This window comes from Crocodylus siamensis, chromosome 15, assembly GCF_052110815.1.
Source record: "Crocodylus siamensis isolate JL-2025a chromosome 15, ASM5211081v1, whole genome shotgun sequence".
NCBI classification, from domain to species: domain Eukaryota; kingdom Metazoa; phylum Chordata; order Crocodylia; family Crocodylidae; genus Crocodylus; species Crocodylus siamensis.
The window spans coordinates 3,522,621-3,534,826 of NC_143409.1; the positions used below are offsets into that span (position 1 = coordinate 3,522,621).

The following is a 12,206-nucleotide window of genomic DNA, read 5'->3' on the forward strand; positions in this document are numbered from 1 at the left end:
CTGCCTCGTACAGGCAGGTGGTACTTATCCTGCCCCTCCTCCCCCGACCTCAGCTCCCGCACTGCACCACACTGCGGGCTGCCCAAGCACTGTTGGCTGCACCGGGGTGGGAGCAGTTAATCCAAAGCTGAGGGAGGGGAAGTAGGGGTGCTCCGCTAGAGATTTCCTGGGCTGATACCAACGGCCAATTTTTAACAAGCCATACCGGCCAATACCAATCCGATTGCCCATAGGTGGCCCAGCCGCTTGGAGAACAGCGTCTGACTTGTAAGTCTGTTGTGGGGGAAGACCGAGGCCCCTGCAGCGAGCGGGGCTGGGGCAGGTACTGCACAGCTGAGGTGGGGCATGGGACAGAGCCACGGCTCGTCCAGGGGGCGTGGGGAGGAAGGGGCGGCTCCTACTGCTGCACACACCCCAGGAAGGCATGGGCGGGGGGGTGCCCACAGATCTGTGCATGGGACAACAGTGGACTGCTGCTGGGGGTGGCACCATGTTCTTCCCAGCCCAGCCCCCCTGCCAGGAAGAGGCCAGCCCCAGTCCACAGCAGCAGCCCACCCTCGTCCTGCGCACAGATCCAGGGACACATGCCCCCATGCCCTCCCAGGGTGTGTGCAGTTGCGGAAGCTACCCCCTCCCCCCCATGGCTCTGTCCCACTCCCTGCCCCGGCTGTGCAGTGCCTGCCCCAGCCCCACTCCCTCCCTTACTGCGAGACTCAGTCTGCTTCCCCGCCCCCACATCCCCTCCTTCCCCAAATCCCTTCCAACAGACTTACCAGCCAGATGCTGCTCTCCATGCTGCCAGGCTGTGCTCCTGGCTGCCTGCGTGCTGCAATGCACTGTGGCTGTGCATGCACCTGGCATTTATCAGTGACATTATCAGCCCAAAAAAACCCCGATTGCCAATAACAACAATTTTCCTTATATCAGTGCTGATACAATATGGGACCAATGTATCAGTGCACCTTTAAGGGGGAGCCTAGAAACCCCAGCTGCAGTCAGAGTGATAGGGAGAGTGGTGACTGGGTAGGTGCCTAGGAGCTGCACATTAAGTCCTCATGGTCCGCATACAGCCCAGAAACTACGAGCTGGTCAGCCCCGATGCCAGATGTTAACTAAAAACCGGCATTTCCAATAATGTAGAATGTGGTGGAGATGTTAATAGCACAGCCTTCTCATACACTATAGCGAGAGGCACAGTGACTGTCAAGGAGGTTTACATCTGTAGGTTTCAGATTACTAACCAGTGGGTTTTTCTTACCAGCATATGCAGTAATTATTTTTCCTCGTCTTTATGAAAAGATTTTTCCCTAAACCATCCTGTGCTGTCCGCAGAGAGTGTTGCTACAGACTAGAATTACTGTTTACTTTCCACTACAAGAAGAAACCAAAAGCACTGGTTCTTGCACGCATGCATCTAGGAGCTCCTCCCCTCCCAGAAGACGAGAAAGGAAAAGTACTCTCAGGATTAGAGGCATAATGGAGGGAAAGTATCAAATACATGTGATCCAACCATACCCCTCAGTGCTAAATAATTCATTTTGAAAGCACTTGGCATGGTTTTAAGCTGTACCCATTATACTCACCCATTTCATTGTGAAAGTTCACGCAAGGAGAAAACTCCCTGTCATGTATAAACTGCTCGAGCAGTAAGACATGACAAGGCATGAATTATGATCTCTTAATTTAGGCTTGGTTTATTAGGCATGAGGCTGACAGTAGAGTGCTCTCACCACAACGGGGAATGAACGTATACCATAATTCATGTGCTAGAGTGTCTTACTGAAATTACAGCATTATACTGTTACTTTTAAAAGTATTTATAATACTAAGTGATGAGACACATTCTGAGCAGCTAATTATCCTGCATTACAGTCACTGCCTGGAATTTCTATGAACCAATTAAGAGACTCCAGACTGAAGCAAAGCTGATAATCGCCCTCTTTTAGAGAGAAATTCAACGTTACACTCAGTGTATTGGAACCAGAGTACACCAATTTCTGTTATTCCAGAAGCTGTTAATCACCTGGCTTCCATTTCATTCTTGTGCATGCCTCAGTCCACAACAAGTGAAAAACTAAGTATACAAGCCGCTAGACTTGCCAGCACACCTCAGTAGCAAGTTGTAGAGCAACAGCACCAAGACTGGACACTGTTCACCCAAGCACAGTTGTGTGTATTGGCATAAGCTCTATGGTCACAATCTGTTTTGATAACGAGCAGATTTTACCAATGTTCCTCCAGGCTTGGAAGGGAGAACAGAGGCCGTTCAAACTGCAGCTGGAGACAGACATTGGACTTTTCAAGATCAGTTAACAACTTTGCAAAATGTTTTTGTATTTAACTATGGTGTTAAATATCCTAGCGGACTAGGCAAGCATTTTGTAGACGACAAAGTAAAACACTACAGAAATCAACCTCTAGGTATTAAGTCTGTACAGGACCAAAATGATTATCTAGTTTAACCTGCTGCCTTACGCTGACCAAATATGTATTTTTTTTTCTTTGACAGGCCCAAATATTGATTGATGAACTTTCTGACTGAGCCATCTGCTCTGAATTGCTCGCGCTTCCTTATTTTTAATGGGTTCCTCACCCTAACAATAGTTTTCTACCCAATCCACACTCCTGTGGGGGCACTCATGTACACAGAATTGGCGACATTTCTTTGTAGCTTAACAATGTTGAGTCAACTTGTAAATGCTGGTGCATGAGATGCATCTCCTTGTGTGCCACAGAATAAGCTGCTCCACAAAGCAATCATTACACTTACCCAAAAATAACATGGCTCAAAACTCTGCCTGGATGCAGCATTAAACAGTGTACACACTAGTGACTGAAGTAATCCATTATTACTGAACATAAATTCAATATACAGCATTAACAGTATTACAGCCTTACCTAGACTGGTAGGTTTTATCAGTTCATCCAGTAAGTCGTAAAAAGGTAATTTCTGAAGTTTGATGTCTGGATGGACAGGGTGGAGTGCGGAAGTAAGGTGGGGCAGTTCCAGTTCATGCTTAGGTCCCAGGAGAGAAACAGGAAGCAACGGTGATGCTGCAGGGTGGCCATCATACGTGAGCTGTGGAATGGTAGAGGGTGACAAAGTGGCTGGCATGGAGCTTGAGTGTACGCTGGGGAGAGACAAGTCTGCAGGCGTCATGATTTTCTGAGGGAACCTCCGCCTATAGAGTTCTTTGATTTTCATTTGCACAGCAGGGCTGCAGCCAGCTTTTAACAAATGCAGAGCTTTCGTGAGCAGTTCGTGTTTGCGTCCGTGCTTGTTCCTCCCCGCGTATCCCAGAAGTACTTGCAGCTCCGAAACTCTAAGGCTCATAACCATTTGCTTGAAGACAAACAAACATTCATCAGCATTAGTATTTCAGTTAAGGTTAATACTTTTCTGCATCTTAATCATTTTGAGCATAATCGATTTAGGCCATTATTTCTCCCTCATCCTTGACTTGAAATACAAACTTGAACAAAATCTTATTTTAAGTGCTGGCAGCTATACAGATGTAGAAAGTATGGGGAGGGGTCTTGTCATTTTTATAGGTATTGATTTCTAATTTGCTACAGATGATCCAAGGCCCTAACAGCAAGGGAGAAATTTGGACCAAAGGGGATGAAGAATTTTCCTGTGGAGTAGGATAAGTTACCAAATCATTACTCCAAAATTTAATTTTCCTTCTTTCCCACGTACATTCATACCAATATAATTAAAGGCCTCATCATTTTGATTCCAGAAAACACAGCCAGATGTTAGCAAGTATTTGGCAAGCTCTCCAACACATGTGGTACAGCCACCAAGTTCTCAGACACTGCTTGGACTTCTGCCACAGGAAAATTCTGCAAAAGGGGTCTAACAAAGTATATGAATATGCTAATTAAGAGAAAGAGCGAGAGAGAGAGAGAGAGAGAGAGAGAGAGAGAGAGAGAGAGAGAGCAACTTGTCTCCACAACTCATAGCTCATCAGATGACAAGCACCAACTGTCAGAGAGGCCCATACTTAAAGTAATTTCAAAGTAAATGTTGCAATGCATTCTGCTTAGGCATCTGTCTTTGAAGGATGCTTTGTCCATGATTTTATTCTTAAGGCTGTTTTACTGTGGCCTATCCTCATTTGAGCAAAGTCAAAATATGTCAAAGTAGAAAGGAAATGTACATTTCTTTTACCTAATGGTTTATATTCTTTGCAGTCACTGCTCTGTTCTTTCTTCACCCGCTTCCCATTTCAGCTAGTTAATTTTCAGCATCCTCTTCTGCCCAGCCCCTCTCTCACCCCTGATAAATTGGCAAGCACCTTACATGAGAATAATACAGCTGCGACTCCTTTAGCCCTTTTAAGCTACTAGCATAGGCCAAACTTCAAAAACCAGAATACTTACAGTGACTGTACTATAAGCACTCTCTGCTTAAACTTGCACCCTTCTTTAAAAGAAAAATGTTAATTTTACAGCTATACAAAGGCAGATGTCCTTATAGCCTGTTTGTGGTGATATCTCTAAAAGATATACCATCAGCTTAGTTCACCTTACAACCCGTTTTCTTAGCCACCCAGAGCAAAAACATGACTTCATGCTGACTTACTCTTTTGGTGCAGGAGGTCTTATATGCACATGACTTCTAGCTAGGTGGATAAAAAGACAGTAGTCACAGTCAAAGCTTTACATTGCCAACATTTAGGTTTTGGCAAAGCTGGCATTTAAAAATGGGTGACAGAACTGGGAACTAGAAATGGGGTGGCAGAAGTGGGAACTAGAAATGCCAGTGTTCCCAGTGTTTTAATTTAACTATAAATCTACATGTGTTTTGAGGGAAAGGAAGTGTCTACAAGTTTCAAAATGACTTACAGGGGGTTTATGTTTGAGTTTCATGAAATCTTCAGATGCAATCTCCAACCTAAATTATGAATACATACATTTCCCTCATCACCCTTGCCACACTTGAGGGGTTTCTGTTTTTTGGGGGAAGTAGCAGGGGCCCTGCCTTCATTCATTATTATGGTTGCTGGTCCTTTACCCTCGAATCTTACTACTCCCCCCAAGCTGTACTGCCGAATGAAAAATGTACAGCTAATTAGATCAGGGGCTGACAGCATTTTCCTTGGGGGGAGGGGGCGGGGGGCCTGACACAGGGTCTGAACTAGGACTCAGCTGCCACAACTCCTCAGCAATATGAAAGTCCTGCGGGAGAGAGCCCACGCTGCCTGACTGCAAGGCATGGGCAGAGCCCGGGACAAGTGCAGGGGCAGTTCCACTGCACCGGGACCCAAAGGCTTGTCGACCCCTGGTCTAGACTGACTTCACTAGACAGGGAACCAAAGGGAACCCTGCACATAAAAGCTGAGAAAAGAAAGAGAAATCTCTATGTGCACATGTGCTTCCCCCTTTGTGTAGCAGAAACCAAAGAGACATAGAAGGCAATTTTCTCTTCAGTCACTGCCAAGGACTGGGCCCCCTTCTACTGAGCACCCAAAGGATTTCCCTGCAAGGGAGACCCGGGAAAGTCAAATGCCCATGATGCAGCACCCCAACAGAGCTCTGGGGTTTGCTGCATGGATCTCCTAAGATTTTATTGAATGTTTCCAGATGTCAACTGATACATTTCAAGGGGATATTTATGAGGTATTGCAGAAACGGCTTGTGTCCAGGCCAAAACAACTGCTATCTTATAAATCAAATATTCACAGGGTCCAGCATAAGAACTGCTGTAGAGTCCACACTTCTCCATTTGCTGCATAAATGTGCTGGGTAATTATTTTTTAAAAGTTGCGCTGCTAGCACTTGTGGTATGAAAACAGCCCTAAAGATGCAAACTGGGTATAAAAGGGACACTCGGTAGTCTTCCCCAATTTTCTAAGCCTTCTGAAACAATCCATCATCCTAATGTGTAAACTACTGTGTCATCATAAACAGTTAACTCTGAAACTTAAAGTGACAGATTTAATCAAGACTCTTATTTACCAGAAACATCAAATCTGCACATTTACCCCAAACCCAGCTGACCCCACATTCCTTAGAGATCAAAAGCTCCGGCTGTCTCTGATCCAGCGCCCCAAACTTTCAGCTTCTTTCCTGAGATCTCCCCTACAATACAGCGTGGTTAGGTACTGCCAATACGAGTCTGCAGCACACAAGACTGGAAGAAAGAATTTAATTTTATTCAAATGCACACACACTTTACTAATGCATTATTCATTTTCATCTGAATTTCATCAAGTCACCTGCATTATTTAAAGTAAGGAAAAGTTGCCACTGAACTTCCAGCCTGTTATAGCAGAGGTCCAAGTACCTTGCTGCAAAGACCACACGGCCTGGCTATAACTGAGAGGTCTGCTGGACTCTTTTACAGCTGCAGCTGGTCCACACTCTGTCAGACATAAGGTAATTTTTTGCACGGATTTACTAGGTAAAGAACATGAGATACTTGAAAGGAAGAGCTGGTGTTGTAAAGAGACAGCAGCATTTCAGCCCCAATATAAAATGGTGACAGAAAGAGAAAGTGCCACTTACATACATCTGAGACACGAACCCACTTGGTTTCAAGCGACCCAGTTGTAAGCAGCACAATAGACTGGAAGTCATAACCAAAAGACTTAATATCCACCATTTAAAGTCAGCTCCTCAGTAAATAGAATCACCCTGAGCTCCGCAGTGCTCTGGTTTTGCCATGAACCAGCAGATTCAATTCTTGGGTTTCCCCAAGGTTTCTAAAGTGGATAAGAAAATTATTTGTCCTAACTGGAAGAACACTCCATGATGCAATCTTTTTGCCCTAAAAGTGCTCCTATGTTGAAAGCATGGTCAATAGTGTAGGAAGATTCATTAACCGAACCAAGTAGTTCCTCACAATCTTTCCCACTGTGAAACTGGCACTTTAACTCTTTTCTCTTACTTTAAAAAAAAGAACTAAAAACTGCCATTATGTTTGCAACATTAAGTAGCGAAAGTTAAGGTGTACTTGCTATTGTCTATTATAGGAATACCACCAACAGGAAAATCTCGTCTATTTAATTGGAGGGGGAAAAGTCAGCACTTTAGTAAGTTTCGGCCCAACTTGGCCATTTCTGAGGTTTCCTCACATTTTCAATTTTATTTGTGCATGTGTTACTTGTCCTGGCTGTCGCTTAAGAAAGCTACATGAAAACCAGCAGCCAACTAAAGCATTGTCAACCTGCAAACTTCTACCAACACAGGATGGAAGTCAGGGGTGTTACGAGGTGCCACCCCTGCCTGACAGCCATGCTAACAGAAACCCCAGCATAGATGCAGTCATACTAAAACCATGCATTTTCTAGCACAGCTGGTTTTACCGGGGCACGATGAGGATGGAGTGCCAGGCTAAGCAGCACTGGCAAAGCCACGATTCTGCTGGTGAAAACTGTAGCCCTGCTAGGGATAGAAACACGTCACCTGATGTCTCATTTGTGCTGCCAAAAAATGTTTTATGGTGGCACAAGCTGTGAGCAAGCAGATGTCCCACACTTTGTCCCACCATATCAAAGGAACGAAGAGTGGTGCAACAAAAGGCAGCCATAGGCTCTGCTGCTCTATTGTGGCACACATCTATTAGCTCAGTGGTGGGAGAGTAGGGGCAGCACGAGCTGCTCGCACTCTCCAGCCACCCTGGGCACGTGATCTAGGGGTCTGAGGGCCCCTCAAGCTCCTGGAGCACCAGCCCACTTTTCCTGCTTACAGACCACGATTACACGAGCCGTGGACTGCACAGCTGTTATTGTGCAGTCATTTAGTACTCGCACAAGCAGGTACTAAATGGACTGCGCAGCAGCTGATGTTACTGCGCCGTACCGTTGCTGCAGATTTGTTTTTTCAGATGCTACTGCACAGTGGCAATGAGCTACTGCACAGTACTGTTACATCGTGGTTGATGTCCACCAACGCTACTGTGCAGTTGGAGTGAGATACCGCGCAGCAGCTTGTTGCTATTGCTCGTAGCATCTCGTGTAGATACACCCCACATACCCCAGGGTGCCTCTCCATAAGCAGGGAAGTCGAGGTTCCCCACTCAGCCAGCCCCACTTCTGTAATCACGGGGGACAGGTCTGGCTGAGCGGGTTTTCCCTGCTCACCCAAAACTGCCTCCAGAAATCACATCACCCCTTACCCCTCATCAAGGGCAGGACAAGGGGCGATATGCATTTCACCCAGTGAAGCAGATCAGCTGTGCCCAAAATACTGCAGCACAGCTGAGCTGCTTGATGGCGACTATTTCTAGCTTAGTACTTCGTCCATACAGCACACTGGCATGGTGCTCCTAGCACAGACACAGCCTAGGTGCTGAAGCAGTGGTACTAACAATATGCCACACACTGTCAAAACACAAAAAGTGAAACTGAAAAAGCAGTAATTTTCTCTGATCAGTCAGATCTAGTCTATACTTAAATATATGTCTTTCACACAGTTATATCAATAAAACCCTCCTCGTGTGTGGACTCACTTATACCAACAAAAGTGCTTGCACCAGTGTAGCTATTTTCAGTTCACTCAGCAAATAAACTACAGTGACAGAAGAACACCTGTATAACTGCATCTGCTGGTATAGAAACATTACCTAGAAACACGCTATAACCCCACACTGACAGCACCATACTTTCTAAGGTTTCTAGTACAGACTCGGCCTTGTTACCAAAGGCTTGGATTTTTAGTACAGTAGGTAACATTTTCAAAATGTTATTTAAAATGAATGCCTTCAAGTCAAAGCCCAAGCCCAGCTCAAAATATATTTGATCATGCACAAGAGACTGGAAATGCTTTCTTTGATGGGATTGCATTTATGTATGAATTCAGATCATTTTTCTGTATCTGTAAATACATATCCACAAACACGTAAGATTGCATAGCTAGAAAGAAGTTTGTTTAAACTAAATATAAAAAGAAGAAAAAATGCAAATCATCTGCCACTGGAAAAATTACAGTAGTTTTCAGCTGTCTCGCATGCACCACTCTGATTGCCTGTTTTGCACAGTTAAGATTTTTACAAGGAAACTAAGGGATTTTCAAATACAACACACCCAATAGCAAAACACTGGCTTTGATATTGTTACATATTTTGGTATCTGTGTCATGAAGAAGCATACCAGCAGCTACGCAGCCTCTAAAAAAAGTCAGCAAAGAGAAGCCAGGACAAAAGAAACACTGTCTAATTGGATACCAAGTTAAGACAAAAAAGGAGCATTGTTTATATGGGACTTTCCAGACTAATAGGAAACACGTGGGTTTCTGAGTCATCAGTCATGACCTTCTGGTATTAAAGGTTGGTGCTAACCTGTAAACACAAAACTGATATTTCTTGTTTGGCTGTAACACTAATATTTAGGTCTCTGCCACAGTTCATAGCATTGGTCATGACTCATGAGCCAGGACACTGACGGTCTTTGGCAATTAACTTTACTTCTGGGTTTCTACTCTAGGGGGTACAACGCTCGACATCGGAGGGCCACTTGCAAGGTACACCATCCACTGGAGGACCACCACTCCTGGGATCAGTTCTGATCTGGTCTATGTCCTCAACGTGTCGGCAAGTGGGAAATCTGAACGGCACAGGGAGGCACAGGCAGAGATTAATGAAGTGCAGCATAGCTTGGACATGGACTTGCTATTTTGCTGTTTCATTTAATAAAAACCTGTTATAAAAAGAATTGGGACAGGCTGTTGGGATGGACCTGGCAGCCTGCAGTCTACCACATCTGCAAAGTGAACATTTTACTACCAGCATTTACTACTTCTGGGCAGCATGAAAATTAAGACATTTTGAAAGGCAGAACAAGTCTACTAGAATTATTCAATGCTAAAAATACAAAATAATAAATCACCATCATTATTGATTATTATTATTATTACTACTATTAAGCTGCCTGCGGGTTTGCTCCACACAAAACCCCATCCGCCCCCTCTTCTAACGAGGTGATGTTTCCCCATTTGTGCTGTCTCTCTTTCCAACCAAACGACTACATTTCAGTTAAACTAAGGTTTTGGCAAACAGTAAAGGTAAAAGATAAGCTCGCTGTATGTTTGAGGGCAGAGGAGGGGGCAGGTGATTTTTGCCCAGAGCCACACCACAATGACTAAAACGAAAAGCCCCAAGCTGTTCAGGCTACACCACAATCTTGGCAGCACAAGCTCGCAGCACGTCACAGTTCTGACACGCACATTTAAAGCTCAGGACTAATGGATTGCCTGCACCCGCCACGTGACGGGCTCCACTTTGGCAGCACTCATGGCAATCCTAATGGCTTTTCATAAAACTTCACTGTGCATTAAAGCATCTGTTTTGTAGATGTCCCAGGTTTTTAAAAAATTCGTTTGCTAAGATTGTGCATCTTGCTGAACTGCCACATGACCTCTGGAAAACCAGAGCTCAGACAGGTATGGAGAAGGGAGGTTTTTAAGCCACTGAGGTGCTTGGGAAAGCAGAAATACTAGGGCTGGGGAACTAGGTGTCCAGCTCCTAAAGTCCAAACCACCAAGAAAGATGACAGACACAGGGTCTGCACCTGGAAGCACACATGACAATGAGCGAGGAAGGAGATGCAGACCCCCCAAATGAGTGGTCTCCATTTACCATTTAGGAACGAGCTCATAGCCACAACAGCTGGTCAAATGGGATAGCTAGAGCACTCTGGAAGGACAACCTGATTCAGAGCTTTACTAGGCTGGTAGACTTGCATTAAAACATGCATTTGAATGGGCATCAGACCACAGCGACTAACACTACACAGGTCCCCCATGACACTACACCCATTTCCCACAAGGTCACACTCAGTACTGAGTAAATCCAGTTCCTTATATAACTTTTAAGGAATTTGAACACATTCACAGACATTTGAACATATTCAGATACACTCACGTTGCAAAGGGGGAGAGGGGAGCCAAAACAAGAAAAGACACACGCACGCTCGCACATGGTGTAAGAAAGGCAGCGGGAGGGAGGGAGGGAGGGAAAGAAGCCAAAACATGAAGAAAAGCCAAAAAAGTGACAGGGAAATGAAGGAAAGGACAATAGAAGGAGGAGGAGGAGATGGGGTGATACTACAAGTTGTGGTGAACGTACCCATTTAAAATCAAGAAGTCTATTTTAATTTTAAAAATACCAGGTGTTGAAAGGTAGCAATAGCCTCTGAAACAAAGACAGGAAGGGACAGACAGATTGCTCTAATTTTGGACTCCTTGCCCCCCGCCCATTTGTGACAATCATCATCACCACGACCGCTGCTGCCACCATTTACTTTATCCACATATACCAAAAATCAAAAAGTACTGCCAATAACCTAAATATAGTCACGACACAGCATTGCTACTTTCTTGTAGAAAATATACAGCTCTAACAATTTTCTGCTATTACCAGTTGCTCTGTTATTGATTCCAAGGAAAAAGGTAAGGTGAAAATCCATTAAAAAGGAAGAGCAGCCATTTCACAAGCCCTTTTACAGTTCTTTAAAAACAGTCAGACTATACCACCAACCTATGAATGCATTTTAGGAGTCTCTCACTGCTCCATTAAAAGAATGAGTTTAGAAGTACTAAGCCTGACATTAAAAATCAGAAGCATTTTAATATGGCATAAAATGGGACTTAGTCTTCCCAAACAGCCGGTTCTGTGAAGATTTATGCCCATACACAATTTACAAGGGTCTATTCAAATCCTTAAATGCTTGAAGGATTAAAGCATACATTTTATTAGTAAAAGATCAAAATCAAGTTACTTACAGCAGGTACTTCTGACACTACCTGCATGTTCTGGACAATGCGAAATGGTTTTACAAAAGACAAAAAAAAAGGAGAAATGTCTAATAACTACACACTGTTGCACCTACTGCACAAAAATTAAGTCAAATCAACACTTAAAAACTGTCTGAGGTGCTCAACACCAAAGCATCCAAGGGCAGGAGCCCTGGCTGTAAGCAGTCCAGGGAACCTAGCACACAGCACTGGGCTCTAAAATGGGTCCCAACACAAAAGGTGTACATAAAAAGTCTTTTTCTGAGAATCGCCCTATGAACTACTATGCTAGGAAGTCTATAGAGCATGATCCTAAAACCTGGCTTCAAAAGGTGATCCCTGAAAGGGATCCTTTTTCCTAATGAAAGCCATCCTGCAGTGTTAAATCACAGTATGGAAAAAGGGCCATAATCAATCTCAATGCACCTCCAGCACTCAGCTGTAAAAATACCTGCTCGCACTGCCAG

At 44.4% G+C, this 12,206-nt stretch overlaps 1 protein-coding gene across 4 annotated transcripts in view; it reads right to left on the reverse strand.

Annotated features, from left to right (window-relative positions):
- Positions 1–12,206, reverse strand: part of PIAS1 (protein inhibitor of activated STAT 1) — a 92,528-nt gene that overhangs the window by 46,865 nt on the left and 33,457 nt on the right. For all 4 annotated transcript variants that reach the window (XM_090028692.1, XM_090028690.1, XM_090028693.1 and 1 more), the window contains exon 2: positions 2,899–3,343. In XM_090028692.1, coding sequence (XP_089884818.1) covers positions 2,899–3,343 — 445 coding nt within the window. The remainder of the gene's footprint in view (positions 1–2,898; positions 3,344–12,206) is intronic.